A 19,647-nucleotide genomic window follows, 5' to 3' on the forward strand; every position below is an offset into this window, starting at 1 on the left:
TTAAAGGAATGATAAAAGACTGAATCATGGTGCGATGTGCACCTCCAGTAATGACTCTCTAAAAGCTCCGTCTGTCGGATGTGTTCTTGTGTCGGTGTCGCAGGTTGACCTTTTCCCTCATGCTCACTGACTGTTTGGTTTGAATAACTCTGGTGACAACATGCCGCTGTTGCTAACGCGACAGCAGTTGCCGTTGGTCTCTTTGCAGTGATTTGTTGCACCACCGAGGTGAGACAGGAATTTATCATTCAAGTGCTCTCAGACGGTTTTAATGAGTCGGTTTAGTGTTCTTCTGTGACGGAGGGCCGCCTGTCTCGTCTCTGAGTGTGTGTGTGTGTGAGGTGTGATGCCTTCCTCTTCACACAAGACGTTTCCTAAATATTAGTGCTTGTAGGATGCACCTATCTTCATTTCTGAAGCTCCCTCCACTCTTCCAATGCTTCACTGAGGTCAGCCACCGAAAGCCCCCCTTCACTGTATTTTGTCATTTCTATGATATTTCATATTTCTTTGAGTCATTTCCTGACTAAGTTGATTAGCTACACTATTTGCCAATTTTTTTGACAAATAACTTAAAAATGGGGTCGACGATGTTGGAACTCTAGCATAATGTGAAAGTAGCATCGCCTCAGGAATGGAAAGACCATTTCAACGCATATAACAGAGAGTGGAGACTGGAGAACATCGTCAACCCCGCCTTTAATTTTGTGCTCAAAGTTTAAAAAAAAAGAAAGTTGTTCGTAAATGAGAATATGACGTATGACTATAGTAGAAGCTGCAGGTCAAAGGTCATCCTCCAAACTGCAGGCGTACTTATGCTTGTTTGATCTGAGCAGCAAACTGATAAATCTGTTTACCTGTCTGTCAGTTTGTCTTTCTAGTTAATTAGCTAGTTAGGTGTACTTAGCTAGCCCAACTTGTTGCATTATTTGAGTTTTTTTTTATTTAATTTTTATTTTCCTCCCCCTTACTTTAGTATGTTTATTTTCACTGTGGCATTTGTGTGTGTGGTGAACGGGTTCAATCAACGCAGTGAATTACACAAAATCCCACCAGCAGAATTAACACACTGACTGTCTCTCTCTCTCTCGCTCTCTTCTTTACCGTCTCCTCCTGCTGGAGATAAATGAACTGAAAGCAGCCGATACCGGAGGTTTGCCAGCATCTAACAGGTCCGGATGACAGGGAGCACGACTTTTGGCCCAACAGAAAACCAGAGAAAAGTCCTGTTAGAGAAATAAAAATATCTCAGTGCAGCCCGGTGCGGTGTCGGTGCTGAAGCTGAGGAGAGAGCGGCCGGTGCTGGTGGACGGTGAACCTCCAAAACGTCCCCAAACTGAATTTCAAACGGCGAACCTCTGCAACATGTCTATCCGTCCTGCGGTACGCTGTGGCTGGCGTGCGGCGGTGTGGCGTTGCGGCGGTGCGGCTCTTCGGTGCAGCCGCAGCGAGCAGACGGCCGCCTTGCCGCAGGAGACGGTGAAGAAGTGAGCGAGTGAGAGACAGTCGGTGTGTTGAGATAAATCTGGTCTCATCTGTTGTCTAATAAACAGTCAATTCATCTAAACTGGGTTGAGAAACGATGCAATCTGGTTGCCGTGGTATTGAATTACGTCTCTGTTTGAGGAAGAACGTTAACCAAAAAACAGGAAGTAAAACTGGATGGAGGGGGGGGGGGCTTTAAGTAGAGGAATGACTTCTCTTTGAATAGCAGCATGCGGGAACTCCACGCTTGATTTTGTTCCATTAAAGGTCCATTAAAACGCTGCTGATTGCAGCTTTAATGTAACTTAATGCAACATATTGACTGTATTTATTCTGCTCTAATGGCTGCAGCATTAATTCAACGTGTTAGCCTTACAGGTGTTCAACACCCTCTAACCTACTTCTGCCTGTCAGACATTCACACCGGAGAGAACATTGCTTTTTTTCCTCCCTCTCTCCCTCTTTTAGCTCTCTCACTCTCACACACACACATGCACGACTCATGCAAATCACTGTGTTCATTACTGAACTCTGAATACTCTCTTAGGCACCTAAAGACTTAGAAAGTCTCCAAGAAAGTCTTTTCATCTTTTCAATTACACCAGTGAATGAAGCGAGGGACCGGTCTGGAGGAGAAATGAGTCCAGTGGTGACAAAAAAAAGGCCTCGTTACAATGGACACTGCTCTGTGTGTGTGTGTGTGTGTGTGTGTGTGTGTGTGTGTGTGTGTGTGTGTGTGTGCGTGCGTGCGTGCGTGCGTGCGTGCGTGCGTGCGTGCGTGCGTGCGTGCGTGCGTGCGTGCGTGCGTGCGTGCGTGCGTGCGTGCGTGCGTGCGTGCGTGCGTGCGCGCGCGTGTGTGTTGAAGTAGAGGTGGTAAAAACAGCAACAAAAGAACCAGTCACTCTGTCTCACACCCGCTTTTCACACATTCACACATTTACTTTCATAAAAGCAGCCAGAGGGAAGTGAAGCTACTTAAAGCTGGCGAGTTCTCCTGATTCGACGGTGTCGTTCGTTTAGAGACCCGGTAGATGTCACCGCGGCCTGCTGCGGATTAATGAGGCTCATCTGGAGAAGTTGCTGGAATGGTGCAACCTCCTGAAAACTGTCAGTCATGCAGTCAGCAATGTGAATGTCATCAGACCGTAAATCAGCCGGAGCTCTGAGAGATTGCAGATTGCATCAGATCGTTCAGTTCACGAGCAGCTCAAATCTTTAATGATGCTAAAAGTTACTCCAAAACAATCTCAGTGTCAAGAAATCTTTTTTAAATGTGTTTTTCTCCAATTAAAAAGACCTCATCCTGACAGACAAATCTAATCATGTATCCACATTTTAAATATAAAAATTAGTTCAAATCCAATTTGACCGTGACATAAATGTAGGGACCCAGCATCTGGCTGGTTTCAAGTGACCTCATGACCTCAGTAACCTGATCCTTGACCACAGGACTCATCTCAGCTCTCATTGGCTACAGTAACATTTCACCCAGAGGTGTGAAATTCACACAGAACAAAACCAGAGGAATGTCCTTTGTTCCTCCTCTTTCGTCTCTTTCTTCTCATCTGCTCATCTCTCCTGACGTGTGAGAGGTGAGCTGCTGCGCTCTCTCTGCTCTTCATCTCCTCAACCCAGGCTGACCTGGTTGAGGTGAACGGCTCTCAAGTCCAGAACTTGCAAAACAGTTCTGCTTCTGATTCTATGTCCTGTTAGGAAACAGACATAGCCACAAGGAACCAAACGGCAGAAGACGCGAGTGCTCTGCCCTTTTCATCAGCTAACTTCAAGCTATCAAGCTACTGGAGAGTTAGCACCAAACTAACAGCAAAGACGACCTCGTTGACTTGGAACCACAACTTCAACACATGGAATCACGAACCCTGTTCTTCCATGGATCGGTAACGTACTGGGCCTTAGCATTAGCAATCGCACAGGGCTGAGCAAGATTGTCCAACTTTGATTTCTAGAAAGTACTTGTATTGATTTGGTTTAATGTTATTCATTGAGTTTGACTGTGTTGATTTATCTGTATTTGATTTTTGGGTAACTGGCTTCGCCACATCTGATGTGTTTAGTTTATGCTTCACATAGACAAGGTTTTGCATGCAAACTAACCATCTTTTCTAACCCACTGCATATCTAACACACATAAAGATCACATACAGAAACTGTGAATTAGTTAAACATAAACATACAGCTTCAGATAATCTTAACCCCACATCACCCCCCTCTCTGTCCTTCTTCTCAGAAGAACAAAGAGGTCATGTGGTGACATGCTGATGGCCATCTTTGATTCCGCCATCTTTGATTCAGCCATCTTTGTAGTTTTACAGTGCCCGCCATTTTGTTTGTAGGCCATACAGACATTTTGAGACAAGAACCCATCTTGTTTCCCCCCCCCCCCTCTCTCTCTCTCACACACACACACACACACACACACACTGTGTTTGGTTTGTTTAGTTTAGTTATTTAGTTAGATTAGTATTGTGTTTTACACCTTTATTATCTTGTGAATAAATGATTGTGGAATATACATGCTGGTCTCTTTAATGTTGTACAAGAGTGAATAATGCCAACCTCTGCTATGTCAAGAACTCCGATATCCTTCAACCTTTACTATCTATTTTGGTTATAGTTATTAATTTAATTATTAATTAACGTTCCAAATTGATAGTTTAGCATATATAATGAGACTATATTAACGTTTTGGTCATTGGTCCCTGATCCCAGGGTGGTGCCCCGTTTATTATTGATGTTTATTGATAATCTTTATTAATATTAATAATTATATTATTATTTATTAATTATTTTGCTAATAACCAAAACCTACCAAAGTAGAACCCCTACATAATGGTGCCCCGTGTGAGGCATAGTATTCTTGTTGGCAAATGTTCATAATTGTACAATATTAATTTTCAGCATCATTTTTGGTCAAAAACAAAAATTTCATATTCCACTTCTAAACAAACCAAAAGTGTTTACATTCTACACCACTAGTCTTCCACAGGAGTAGAAGTCCAGCTGTACTTTTAAACAAGTACATTGTGGTTAGAATTGTTTATTTGAGAGATTTTGAGTATTAACACTTTAAGCCTTTATAGTGTTAATGTTAATAATTTGCTTTTGCTGCTAATTCAAGTTGACCTACGCTGTAGAACTTGAGAGAATTTTGGTTCAGCATTTGAATACCACGTATTCAATGCAATCTAGTCTAGTTGTCATATTTTGCTGTTAATCTAAGTGTTCCTTTAATGACACAGCGTGCCACCGGCCCTGTGTAACATAGAGAGCTTGTACCCTGCTGTGTAACTGCCAAGCATTCCACAGCCTGAGTTAAGATAAGAGCCACAGTGTGCTAAACAGCCCTGTGATATAAGTTTGCACCTAGCTGTTACTTCCACATGTTCCAGCTTGAGTCACCTTTAAGAAACATCATCACAACTGTTACTGCCGTGCATTTCAGTTAGTGCATGTTGTGTGTAAGCAAACTTATTTTGTAAACTTTGTTTACTTTACTGGCCTTTTGTTTGATGCCCACTAGAGTCACTAGTTGGTCCCCTCCTCCACAGGAGCTACTCCACAGGGAGCTACCCCCATAGTGTAGGCCAGTGTATTGTTGTAAGGCTTGTGTACCTCCCAAATTACACCACAAGGTGTCTGCCAACGCAACACCATAGCCAACAACATTGTTTTGTTTTGTACTAGACATCCTGTTTAGTTTCACCCTCCATTCCAGGTTTAACAATGGAGAACCCCTGTGTTGAGTTTTTTATTTCTTCCCTAGCACAGAGCCTAAACCCTGGCTGCCCTGAACTCATCAGCAGGTTGAGTTTCAGTGAGTGCAGGAAAGAAATGGAATCGCTCCTCACAGACCGGTGTGATGCGCAGACTGCATCCAAAGACTCATTGTTAAAATGCTTACTTCTGATTTTTCACAGGCAGACCAGTCTTGTCATTCAGAGTAAAGCAGCCCTGGAAAAAGAGGTAGACAGCCTAAGAACGCAAAGTGCTGATCTCCTCCATGAAGTTCAGACAGCTGATAAGAAAGCCATGCGTTACTTAGAAGACCTGCATTCAGCAGAGTTAGCTCTTTTTCAGTACAAAGAAAAATTGTTAGGGCTTAGACTAGAATGTCTTTCCCCACCACAGTCTGTCAGTCACTGTGATTCTGGTTACTCAGATTCGCTCTCCTCACTCGATGAGAGGTTAACTCCCTCTCCACTCAGAAGTGAAAGATTTCCAACCGACTCAAAGTCTTTGGGAATAAAGTCAGATCCTCAACCTCCGCTGAGAGAAAGAGTGAACAGCTACCTGACTACTTATTGTTCTGAAACTGACAGTGAAGACACATGTAGTTTATCTTCAAGAAGATATCCTGCCACATGTTCTTCTCAGCCACAGAGAAATGACACCTTCCTCTGTGCTCCTCCCTCCAAAAGTTCAGTCTGCTCAGCCTCCTTTCCACTCTGTCACAAGGGTGATGACAGCTGTCCAGCCTCTGCTCCTCAGCCAGAGAGGACATTAGCATGTGATGCACCAGTGCATTGTAATGCTAATTTAGTCTTGCCTTCAGCAGAAAGGACTCCCCGCCATGAAGTGCTGGAATTCATAGCTAAGGACATTGAATGTTTTGATCCAGGCAACTGTGATCAACACATTGATGACTATTTTAAGGAATTAGATCACAATCTAATTGACTTAACACACGCCACCCAAAGGGAGAAGGTTAAACTTGTGTGGAAAACCAGCTCTAAAGCTGTGCACAAGTTTATACAGTCACAACCTCCCAGTGTCAGAAATGACTATTGTGAGCTTCGTCGTGCACTGATAGAAGAATTCTCTTCCACAGCTGACGAGACTTCAGCGATGTTTGCAGCCCTTCAGATTAAACATTCACGTAGTGAGAATCCTAGAGATTACTATAAACGTTTAAGGCATGCATACTTCCAAGGTAAGAATGTGCCAGGCTTAGAAGAAAACGCTTTCTTCAAGTCCTTATTTCTGCAGAATCTGCATCCCTGCGTACGCACTGACGTGGTACTAAGGACGCATGAGGGTAACCCCTCACTGTGTGAGATAAGGAAGATGACACAGATAGCTTGGGAAACTCTGGTCATTTCCAAAAAGGGGGGCAAATTAACTGAGCCCACCAGCTCAAACACTGACGTGTCAAGCAGATCTGCCACCTCAAAAGACCACCTTCACAAACAGGTCGAAGGGGGGTCAGAAGAGGTTGCATAGGGACACTGAGCGTAACCGCCATGTCCCCCATTTGCATAGAGATAGGCATTCACACAACAGAAGTGTTAGAAAGCCATACGCTGAAATTCTGTCCCAGAATTGGCGTGACCGGTCTGACGATGACCACAGCATCTCTGACCACATTTCAGACTCTGAACAAGGTTCAGAACATGGACATAATCTAGCATACAGTGATAGCTACTCTGAGTGCCTCTCTGCCTCTGGCTACCTGGAGCGTTACAGCCCTGAGCCACGAGGTAAGCACGAGAGATCCAGAGCTACCTTCCCACGGTACTAACTAACACCTAGCTAACAGTGAGACTGACGCTAGATAACGGTGCCTTAATTTTCCTTTCCTCTTTTGCAGATACTAGGGAAAACTTGAGTTTGTTAGCAACAGCAAAAACTCAACTCAGACACCACTGTCCAACTTTACAAGTACACTTGGACCAACTCCTTAGTAGTATCTTGTTTAGAGATCACTAGTGCACACACTAGCTTAGGACACCACATTATGACTGTACAAAAACAGTCATACACCTGTCCGCATTGTTTTAGGTGACACTCCGCCTCTCACCTTAACAACTTAACACCTCTAACATTCCTGTTCTTCACTAACCTTATAAATAACAGAGAAACATAGTTAGGTATTTTATACAATGCTATTGTTTTTGTTTATCTGGTTTTATTTGTAACTTAGGGACTGTTCTTGCTTAGCCAGGATAGATAGTCTTAACCAATGCCCAATTGGTTAATGAACTGCCCAGACGTTACAAAATGGAATGAACTGTTGAATGAACTTTTTCAATCATGGATTTAACAACTTTTCAGTTGTCCCCAGGGATTGGACTGTACAACCTCCAGGTTGTTTCCAAGGATCTGTGAACTGTTCAACCTTCTGATTTGCTCTTGAAGGATGTTACACATCTTAAAGACCAAATGGGGGGATGTAGGGACCCAGCATCTGGCTGGTTTCAAGTGACCTCATGACCTCAGTAACCTGATCCTTGACCACAGGACTCATCTCAGCTCTCATTGGCTACAGTAACATTTCACCCAGAGGTGTGAAATTCACACAGAACAAAACCAGAGGAATGTCCTTTGTTCCTCCTCTTTCGTCTCTTTCTTCTCATCTGCTCATCTCTCCTGACGTGTGAGAGGTGAGCTGCTGCGCTCTCTCTGCTCTTCATCTCCTCAACCCAGGCTGACCTGGTTGAGGTGAACGGCTCTCAAGTCCAGAACTTGCAAAACAGTTCTGCTTCTGATTCTATGTCCTGTTAGGAAACAGACATAGCCACAAGGAACCAAACGGCAGAAGACGCGAGTGCTCTGCCCTTTTCATCAGCTAACTTCAAGCTATCAAGCTACTGGAGAGTTAGCACCAAACTAACAGCAAAGACGACCTCGTTGACTTGGAACCACAACTTCAACACATGGAATCACGAACCCTGTTCTTCCATGGATCGGTAACGTACTGGGCCTTAGCATTAGCAATCGCACAGGGCTGAGCAAGATTGTCCAACTTTGATTTCTAGAAAGTACTTGTATTGATTTGGTTTAATGTTATTCATTGAGTTTGACTGTGTTGATTTATCTGTATTTGATTTTTGGGTAACTGGCTTCGCCACATCTGATGTGTTTAGTTTATGCTTCACATAGACAAGGTTTTGCATGCAAACTAACCATCTTTTCTAACCCACTGCATATCTAACACACATAAAGATCACATACAGAAACTGTGAATTAGTTAAACATAAACATACAGCTTCAGATAATCTTAACCCCACATCACCCCCCTCTCTGTCCTTCTTCTCAGAAGAACAAAGAGGTCATGTGGTGACATGCTGATGGCCATCTTTGATTCCGCCATCTTTGATTCAGCCATCTTTGTAGTTTTACAGTGCCCGCCATTTTGTTTGTAGGCCATACAGACATTTTGAGACAAGAACCCATCTTGTTTCCCCCCCCCCCTCTCTCTCTCTCACACACACACACACACACACACACACTGTGTTTGGTTTGTTTAGTTTAGTTATTTAGTTAGATTAGTATTGTGTTTTACACCTTTATTATCTTGTGAATAAATGATTGTGGAATATACATGCTGGTCTCTTTAATGTTGTACAAGAGTGAATAATGCCAACCTCTGCTATGTCAAGAACTCCGATATCCTTCAACCTTTACTATCTATTTTGGTTATAGTTATTAATTTAATTATTAATTAACGTTCCAAATTGATAGTTTAGCATATATAATGAGACTATATTAACGTTTTGGTCATTGGTCCCTGATCCCAGGGTGGTGCCCCGTTTATTATTGATGTTTATTGATAATCTTTATTAATATTAATAATTATATTATTATTTATTAATTATTTTGCTAATAACCAAAACCTACCAAAGTAGAACCCCTACATAAATGATCAGCGTTTAATGCTTTTAATGTGTGTTTAGTGTTGTCGATGAAAATGAATTGGCTATGAATGCATTAGCATGCTAATCAACTGATATTTATCACATCGTGTGACAAGAAGGAAGTATTTGCATCTTTGATTGTCTTTTTGCCGCCGGTTGAAAGGCAGCGTCGGGGTTCATGATGAAGATCAGGATGGAGGGAGTTAATCCCTGAGTGTGACTGAGAATAAGGACTCTCTAAATGAACCCCTCTGCAGCGCTCCGTGATCACAGCTTGTTAATCTTTGTGTGTTTGTGTTGGTGGCGTGTAATGATTATGTTGTTGACGTACATGGAGGGCGTTGTATTGAAGGGTGTACTGGGTTCGGTTTCAACACATTGAACTCAGAGGCTCTTCAACTAAAATCCTACAACGCCGTATTACGGTCTTTAAACAACGGGGGGGGGGGAGGGTAAACAACAAGAAAATGCAAAATACTGGATCTGGAATAATGGATCTGGTCTGCGTTGCCTCTGTCAAGGTTGAAAGGAGCAATAAAGTTTGTCATCTTGGTACGGACTACGGAGCCTCTGTGTTTTTGTACACTATAGTGTACGTATTGATTATGTCTGTTCAGCTCAAATAACATTCCCATACAACTAAACTGTATTCTTAATAACGTTTGGAGGGAAACGTATTTTGTCACGGATTACGTTTGTATCACAAATAGTCCACGGAAGGCCACAGCGAGTGACAGAGTACAACGAGCGATGTGCAGAGCAGGTGACGTAGAATATCGAGCAACCATCAAGGAACATTACGTTGAAGAATAATATTATTTAAAGTTACATGGTATAATAACGAGTATATATAGAAGAGTATATGAGCGAGAGGAGAGGTAGAGGAGTCAAAGAAACACAGGACTTTCCTCCAGGAGACTGCTGTAGTTTTGTTGCCTAAACCTAACTAGTGTGTTGTTGCGTTTTTTGTTTTCTTTGGTTTTAATTTACAATGATAACCACGTGTTCAAAACTGTGTAAAACTGTGACCGTAATTCAGGAGAAATTACGTTTCCTCGTAATTTTGTGGGAGAGAGGGTTGCATAGATAATAGATGCCTTTATTCTTTATTTCGTTGTGAAAGCTCAGATCAATCGCCCTTGTTCCGGATAAAAGAACTCATTACAAAAACAACAGTTTTATAAAGTCAGAAATTGTGAAAAAAACGTGGCAACGCCAGCCAGATATATGCACGTGTATTCTTTCATGTTCTTTCTGTGTTCTTTTGTGAACATATATAGATCCAACCAAACAAAAGAAAAAATAGTGTAGTGAAATATGATATGATTGAATTTCCTGTCCTACTTTTACATTTCGTCAATATCGGCTTTGATGATGAGAGAAATAGATAAGTTGAACGATGCTATAGTTTAACCCAAGCATTACTAAAGCTGTAAAAACAAAGTGTATAGTCCCGGTTTACTTCTGTTTTATTTTACTAAGCAAAGTGTGTCAAGGTTCTCAGTAAACTGTCACCAGCAGGTGAAGCTGTGGTTGCCATAGACACTAAAGCTAATCAGTGTTTTCATATATGAGCTAATCAAGTTAATCTTAAGCATCAAACACGTAAATGGAATATGTAATTTATTTCTACAGCACACTATGAGCACACACACACACACACACACACACACACACACACACACACTCTGTAGTACCTAGAATGCGTTTATAATTGGCCACATGCTGATTAGAAAAACATGGAAGCAAATTAGACAAATAGCAGTAGGAAGTCCTCAGCAGGAAGCCGAGATGTGGGGGGGGGAAGCTATGTGAAAGCTGACAATTTTCTAAAGACTTTTATAAGTTTAATACATTTAGTTTCCATCTTTTCTCTCCTTTTTAATTCCTTTTCTTTTTTTTACATTATTTTTTGCTTTTTTGATTTTACATGTACGTGACAATCAGACATACGATACACAAATATCACAGCAATATAAACAACAACAGCATCATCTCTGGCAGTTCTAATAATTCCAGATCTTTGATTGTTTTGTTTGGTAAGAGGGTTCACTGTTGGGGAAATAACTGAACTGAACAAACTGAACAAAGATCCTTTATTTGTTTGGGAAGAGGACTTACTTGTTGGGGAAAAGAACTGAACTGAACTGAAGTGAACTGAACTGAAGTGAAGTGAACTGAAGTGAACTGAAGTGAACAAACATTTCTGAATCCACTAAAAGTGTTTGTTTTTTTTAGTTGAACTCTGGACTCTTAAATTTCGTTGAATGTTATTGGGAGTTGCGTTTCATTATCTTACACTTAATTCAAGATCCACTTTGTTTGAACCAATCCGACAGCTTCTAATCGAGGTATAGGAGAAAACCCTGAAGAACTAACGTCACGTTACCAAGCGCCAGTTACTCTGTTGTTATGGTGTTACATTTGGTGAAGAGTAGGGATGTACCGATCTGACTTTTTCAGCAACATAGCAACATAAGCCGATGTAATCAGACGTAACGTAGCCGTTTATTGTTAAATGCTCAATCAATTAAAGCAAAACAGGCTGCAGGCGATCAACAAACAAGGTGCAGCAAACAAAAGCGAACACAAAGTGTGTTGGTATGAAAAAGAACTTAGGAACGGGCTCTAGATGGCGCCGAAATCAATAAGCAAATAAAACAAAACAGCTACAAACTGGAACTTAAAATCACAGCTAAGCTGGCAAACAATTTGACATGAACTAGAAAAATAAAACTCTACTCTAACTACTCTCAATCTGATACAACAAAATACACTAATGGCAGCCAACCACTTACCTAGTGTTTCTAAACAGAAAATAACTAACCAAAAAATGCACAGCAATATGTGTCCTAAGAAATAAACTAATCCCTAACCCAGTCCCAAAGAAGTTACACATGCTTTTGTTTCTAGACATATCGGTGCATCCCTCGTGAAGAGCGCATTATGACTTGTTTAGGACTCAGATCTCAAAGTTCAGGACTCGGGACTTCGTCAGTGTTGAATAAAGAGGCCGATGTCAGAATGGCAGTGATCTCAGCAGCACGGAGAATGGAGAAGTGGGAAATAAATGGTTTCCAGACCAGCAGAAATGTCTCCTGCTGACCTTTTGATACATTTTTTAACAGTGTCACCCTCAAGGAAAACAACGTTTTTATTATCAGGAGAAACCGCCCGAACAACAGAAAGTAATCTGTGGAAAGGAAAATCCATCCATCTGGCTGACAGCTGATAGAAATGGAGACCTTTATGTCTTGTTATCAGAAAACATTCTCATCAGCCGTGTCCAGGTATCAGGGACAATGCCACCACACAATGACAAGCACCTCGACTAATGGACATCTATACTCGGAGATGAGTGTCACAGATGCTGCAGGGCGACACGCATATAACTCAATCTAGACCGTTTCAGCTGAAATGTCTCATCTGCTCTCTGTTGGTTTCTCTGAGTGAAGAGCTTCTCCTTTATCAAACCAAACACTGAGGAACGGCTCAGCTCTTCTTGTTCAGCTGATGAAAAGAAATGACCTTGTTGATGGTGTTGCAGCAGTTCTTTCAGTCACACTGATTGAGCATTTAGCTTTTTATGTGTTGGCTGCTTTGAGTTTGTGTTGCACTGAGAAGACCCGATTTCACTTTTTAACCCTTTTTTCAAGTTAAATAAAAGATGCATTTTCCACGTGCTTCACCTGTGCAGGGCGGCAACCAACGATTATTATTATTGTCAATTAATCAGAGTATCGTTTTCTTGAAAAGTCGATTATTTGTTCGGTCTATAAAATGTCAGGAAATGTTGAAACAATATCCGTCACAGTTTCCCAGAGTCCATGGTGGTGCCTTTATGTGTCAGTTGGTGAATGAGGCCCAAATGTTCCTCAACAGAAACAGAAGAAAACAAGTTTCTCCTGTATACCTTAACAATACTATAAGTTTATGTTATGGACATCAGTTTCAGTGAATTCGGTGAATAACTCCATGAGCCCATGCTATGCAGGAGAAGTCTGTCAGAGGTTCAGTCAGAACTCAACGCTTCAACTTTATTTCTAAACCAAACTGATAAAACAGAAAGTGAAATGCTCAATTTTGTATCACGTTTCTACAACATGTAACCTTTAGTTTCTGCTCGCTGTTGCACACAGAATAGGATGTTTGTTGCAGTAATGCTCCTCAAGAGTCACAGATGACTCCTCTCCTTCAGGTATCTCCACAGCGTTTGACTTTTTTATATCTACTGAAGACTCAATCAGGAGAGTTTCATGTCCAGTTGGGCAAATGTCTCTCACCTAACAAGATTGTCTCTGCAGAAACATGTCTTTAATGTACAGAACCACAGGCGCACTGTGCAGTTATTTTCCAGTTCAGTCCCAAATATGTCACATTACAGAAACTTAAGATGTTCTAACTGCCCTTTCAGTTCTTCTTTGTCTTTCAGGTGTAGTTGCAAATTGCTCAGAATAAGGCAGCACGCTGTTTACTTTGTTGTTCATACAGAACTATTGTCAATGAAATGCATAACATGATTGAAAGTAAAAGACTGATTTACTGCCTCGCTGTTTAATTTCATTAGAAATATATTGGTAACTGAATTGCCAAGGGTATTATTATATAAACAATTATGCTTCAGTTGTGATGAGCATGATTATAGTACCGGGTATGCCACTGAAGGCAGATTCACACTTCCTAAGGTGAAAACTAACATGTTGAAAAGTACTGTAGTGTACAGAGCCATGGTTACATGCAACACTCTGCCTGGTATATCATTCAAGAAAATAGCAACAATCAATTCAAATTATTATTGAAAAAACATCTCCTAGCTGAACAACTCTCTGTGTCTGCTGATATTTAGCTAACATCAAATCATAAAAGGTTTAATGTTGGATAAATATGAAGTCTTTATGGTACAAGAAGTTGTTCTGTTTTTGTATTCTGACATATAATATGCTATGATCAAACCACGAATGAATCATATCTACCTCTATGCTCTATGAATAGTATTAACTTGAACCTAGGTCATGTGTTGTGTGTTGGGTTGTGTCTTGAATATTGTTGTTTTGTTGCTGTCACTTTTGTTGTTGTCATTGGTGGTAAAGATTGTAATGTGATTATGTACTGAAATGTAGCCTAAGAGTTCACAGTGCTTTGAATGGAGATCCGAATAAAAGATAAAGATAAAGGTCAAACATCCGCCGTTAAGGAATGATATTGGAACACAGAGTCCCTGCACACTAACCTCTAATAAGGACACCATGTGGATTATTAGATGTCAAGGTTATTTTAAATGTCTCAATTCTATCCAGGTCACTCACTGGAGCGTGGAGCCACAAGCAGTGACGGATGAGATTTCGTTTCATTTTCTGATCCATAAATCATGTTGACATGTCAGATTAATAGAGTTCAGTCACCTGACCCGCTACGGTTTCAGGAGTAGGGCCCTTGGTCATGTGGTCCAGTTGCTTGCAGGTGCAGTTCTCAGCCCCCTGAGGTTGTTTTTCTCAGTCTAATGAGGCAAAAACCTTTTTGTGAAGAAATGCAGTCGCATTAATTCCTCTGTGAGTTCCCTGAGCACAGAATGGATGAGGATAAACTAACAAACTAACAAGCACCATCTTTGGGGGCGACAAACGGGAGCAGGGGGGATTCTTAAATTTTAATACGCTTTCAAATAAACGGTTTGAGTTTATGTGAGTCTGACCTCGTTTCCCTCCTTGTCTGTTCCAGCTGAATCCGGCGGGCCTGCTGGGTATGCCCCGGAGCCCCACCTCCAGCGAAGATGAGATGGCCCAGAGCTTTTCCGACTACTCCGACGAATGCGCCTCCGACAGCTCCCGCGAAGAGACCATCTACGAGACCATAAGGGCCACCGCCGAGACATCGCCGAGCCGCATGGACGACATTCACACTAACTCGCAGGTCGTCCGCGTCCTCATCCCTGACCTGCAGCAGACGGTGAGGATCCGTGGAGGACAGGAACAGTGGAGGGACGGTCACGTTAACATGTGTGCACTGGTGTGGGAGTCGATATGAAATATGATGTTGACATCTGAGTATTGATCATCCAGCCTTCTTGTAGAGATCCACTTGAGAATTAATGATGCTGTCTGTGACACCTTATAGTCCAGGAGCTTTTTTTGGAAGCGGCTACACAGTAAACTCAAGCACAACACAGATGTATTAGATGTGTTAGAGCTGCTGGAGAGGCACTCTAGTTCTAGTAGGCATTAAACAAACAGGTGTATTTTAGAAAAGGTGGCATGTGAGTGTAAACAAACAGCTGCTATTCCAGATGTTAAAGGTCTTTACAGTGACCTTCATGTGCTCCAATGCTCTCTCAGCTCACTGCTCCTACAACAAGCTTGTTTGCTTCTCAAAAAAAAGGTCTTATTTCTGCCCTTACTTCTACATTTTAAAGGTGCAGTATGTAGGATCTGACAACATCTAGTGGTGAGGTTGCAGATTGCAACCAACTGAAACCTGCCAAGTGTGTAGGAGAACTACGGTGGGCAACGCAAAAACATGAAAGGCTCTCTCTAGAGCCAGTGTTTGGTCTGTCCCTTCTGGGCTACTGTAGAAACATGGCTGACCCCATGAAGAGAACCCACTCCCTATATATATATATATGGGATGTCACAATAACAGAAATTTAGAAGTCAATATCAATACCAGCGAAATGCCATGATTCTTGATACCCAATTTGATACTACGATAAAAAAACAAAACAATGAATCCCATGGACTTCAACATCTGCTCCTTATACCGTTTGCAAATTTATTATTAATCCTTCAAGTTTCTCACCAAAAACAGAATTTTACAAGATTACATTTGAACTAGGGCTGTCAATCGATTAAAATATTTAATCGCGATTATTCGCATGATTGTCCATAGTTAATCGTGTTTAATCGCAATTATTTATCAGTTCAAAATGAACCTTAAAGGGAGATTTGTCAAGTATGTAATCCTCTTATCAACATGGGAGTGAACAAATATGCTGCTTTATGTAAATGTATGTATATATTTATTATTGTAAATCAATTAACAACACAAAACAATGACAGATATTGATCCAGAAACCCTCACAGGTACTGCATTTAGCATAAAACAATATGCTCCAATCATAACATGTCAAACTGCAGCCCAACAGGCAACAACAGCTGTCAGTGTGTCAGTGTGCTGACTTGACTATGACTTGCCCCAAACTGCATGTGATTATCATAAAGTGGGCATGTCTGTAAAGGGGAGACTCGTGGATACCCATAGAACCCATTTACATTCACTGATCTGGAGGTCAGAGGTCAAGGGACCCCTTTGAAAATGGACATGCCAGTTTTTTTTCCTCTCCAAAATTTAGTGTAAGTTTGGATCATTATGTAACCTTCTTCATGACAACCTAGTATGACATGGTTGGTACCGATGGATTCATCAGGTTTTCTAGTTTCATATGATAACTCTAGCTTTAAAACTGAGCCCGGGACAACCTGAAAACCACAAGTTGCTTTAATGTGTTAAAGAAATTAGTGGTGTTAAAACAAATTTGCCTCATTATCCCGTTAACTTTGACAGCCCGATTTTGAATACATAATGATTACGTTATAATTTACTTTCACCCAATTCTTACTGAGTAGAGCTTGAAAGCATCATAATGTAACTTAATGCAACCTCCGTTAACGTTAGCGGTTAGCTCCGTTATTTAGCCCAGTAGAACTGTGCTGCCGGCTCAACATAGATTTGTTGTTCACAATGTAGCATTATCAGGTAAATGATCTAAGGTCCCCGGGACGCCGTTAGTCTCGAACCCTGCTACGGTACCTGCTGTACTTTAGACGTCATGTTTTCAGAATTTGGTATTGACTTGGTACCAAAGTATTGGTTCTCATGACATCCCTAATGTAGGTATAAACGGCTCATTCTACGGTAACAAAAACACAACAGTTCTCATTTTCAGCTGATTATACACTAAAGAAAACATACGTATTAATATTATATTCCATTTCTTCCAATAGATCCCCCCTAAATGCTACACACTGTTCCTTTAAAGACCTAGATTTATTTAATTTTATCTTATATTACTTAGAGAGACATACAGTACTGACATCTTCTCATGAGATATAACACATTTTCATGTACTCGGGCAGAAAAGATGCAGAAAAGATGCAAAGATCTCTGGTAAAAGATGAAATACTTCATCTTTTCACACTCAACCATCAATTAAATTTTCATTTACATTAAATCTTAGAAGATACTCAGCAGGCCCAAGGTTGTGACTGGTATCATGATAACCTTTCTGTTTATCTTGTAACTCGTCCTTATCACTTCCATCCATGTATAAATAATGCTTTACCTTTTAAGCAGATGAGAAAGTGTGTATATTAATGATCTGCCTCTGAAACATGCCAGAAGCTTCTTATAGAAATCTTTCACTCATCTCCATTTCAACGTAAAGCCTTTGACTTGATTGATCTCTGACCATCATTCACACGATGTCCTTTCCCATAATAACACACAGTGGTGTGTGAATGTTGAGTGGGCGACATGTAGCGTGTTAATATATAGACTTGTGCTTTGGTGACGGTGTGTGATGTGACTCTTTAATCAGGGAAATGTCTGATTGTAAATAACTGTGGGGCCAACATGGGACTTTGTAGATATTGCAAATGAATGAGGCCAGTTACTTGTGTGGGCGCAGCAATATATGATGGGGTCCACTCTATTGATCAGTCAAATATAGATCTGGCCTTCACAACGCTAAAGCTGGCTGTAATATTCTGGTGCAGTTTGTAACAGGTGATAGATAACAAACATGTAAGGCCCAGAGGACAAAGACAATGACTGATGAAACATGTTATAATTGTCCCCACGTTTTCCATTAGTATGTAAATGACTGTCAGGTAGATGAATAGCGGAAAAGCAAATGATGCATAATGAATGTTATTCTTAGGCCCGGGCCTCATACCTACACAAAGAGTGTGACTAAAATAACAGACATGCTCTGCTGTTTGCCCACAGATTACACAATACAGTATGTGAATGCAAAGATCTTTCTAACTTTAAATGTCCAGTGTGTAGCATACCGGGGGATCTATTAGCAGGAAGGATCATCAGGTCAAGTCAAGTCAATTTTATTTGTATAGCCCAAAATCACAAATCACATATTTGCCTCCGTGGGCTTTACAATCTGTACAGGATACGACACCCTCTGTCCTTTACAGTACGACCCTCTCATCAGATAAGGAAAGACTTAACTAAAAAAGCCTTTTAACAGGGAAAAAACTGGAAGAAACCTCAGGAAGAGCAACAGAGGAGGGACAGACGTACAATAGATGTCGTGTGTACAGAGTAACAACATCATGAAAATACAACATGGACAATCCATATGACCAAAAATAATACATGTAATGTGAACATATGTGAGAAAGTGGATCCAGGAGGATGTCAAGCAGCTTCCCGGCGTCGCCAAACAGATAGATCCAGAGCAACACGACCTCCTCTCCATGCCAAATAGATAGAGCCAGAGCAACACGACCTCCTCTCCATGCCAAATAGATAGAGCCAGAGCAACACAATCTCCTCCCCACGCCGACCAGATAGAGCCCGAGCAACAAAACCTTTTCTCCGTGCCAAACCAGTAAAGGCAGAGCAACACAACCTCCTCTCCATGCCAGATAGATAAGCACTATGATACTTGCATCAGATAGCCATTTTTAAGTTGTCTATGTACATTGTATTCATCCCTATAAAATAAACCATGAAATGAAATGAAATAGAGCCAGAACAACACAACCTCTTCTCCACGCCGAATAGATAGAGCCAGAGCAACACAACCTCCTCTCCACGCCAAATAGATAGAGCCAGAGCAACACAAGCTCCTCACCACCGTGGAACCTAGAGAGAGGACCAGATTTTTGTTTTTAAATGCTTAGTCATGTAAACGTATGTCACCCATGCCAAGTGGGCTTCCCTTGGACTGAAGTAAATTGTTGGAGAGGCTAAATCTTCCTGGAGGACGGAAAATACAACATAGACAATCCATATGACAAAAAATAACACATATAATGTGAACATATGTGAGAAGGTGGATCCAGGGGGATCATAAAGTGGGCATGTCTGTAAAGGGGAGACTCGTGGGTACCCATAGAACCCATTTTTATTCACATATCTGGAGGTCAGAGGTCAAGGGACCCCTTTGAAAATGGCCATGACAGTTTTTCCTCTGCAAAATTTATCGCAAGTTTGGAGCGTCATTTAACCTCCTTCACGACAAGCTAACATGACATGGTTGGTACCGATGGATTCCTTAAGTTTTCTAGTTTCTAGTTGCTTTAAAATCGAGCCCGCTAAGAGGTAAAAATTGCAAGTTACGTTAATGCGTTAAAGAAATTAGTGGCTTTAATACAGATTTGCATTATTATGGCGTTCATTTTGACAGCCTTAATGGGTACGTGATTTTGTAGGAGACAGGGTTGCCCCACTACGACTAAACTAAAAGCAAGCTAACTAAAAAGACATCTAGAAT

At 41.2% G+C, this 19,647-nt stretch overlaps 1 protein-coding gene across 4 annotated transcripts in view; it reads left to right on the top strand.

Moving 5' to 3' along the window:
* The window catches only part of LOC119503463 (SH3 and multiple ankyrin repeat domains protein 2-like), a 236,632-nt gene that overhangs the window by 56,150 nt on the left and 160,835 nt on the right, over positions 1-19,647 (top strand). For all 4 annotated transcript variants that reach the window (XM_037795273.1, XM_037795280.1, XM_037795288.1 and 1 more), the window contains exon 3: positions 14,859-15,086. In XM_037795273.1, the coding sequence (XP_037651201.1) occupies positions 14,859-15,086 (228 nt within the window). The remainder of the gene's footprint in view (positions 1-14,858; positions 15,087-19,647) is intronic.

Source organism: Sebastes umbrosus, chromosome 2, assembly GCF_015220745.1.
Source record: "Sebastes umbrosus isolate fSebUmb1 chromosome 2, fSebUmb1.pri, whole genome shotgun sequence".
NCBI lineage: Eukaryota > Metazoa > Chordata > Actinopteri > Perciformes > Sebastidae > Sebastes > Sebastes umbrosus.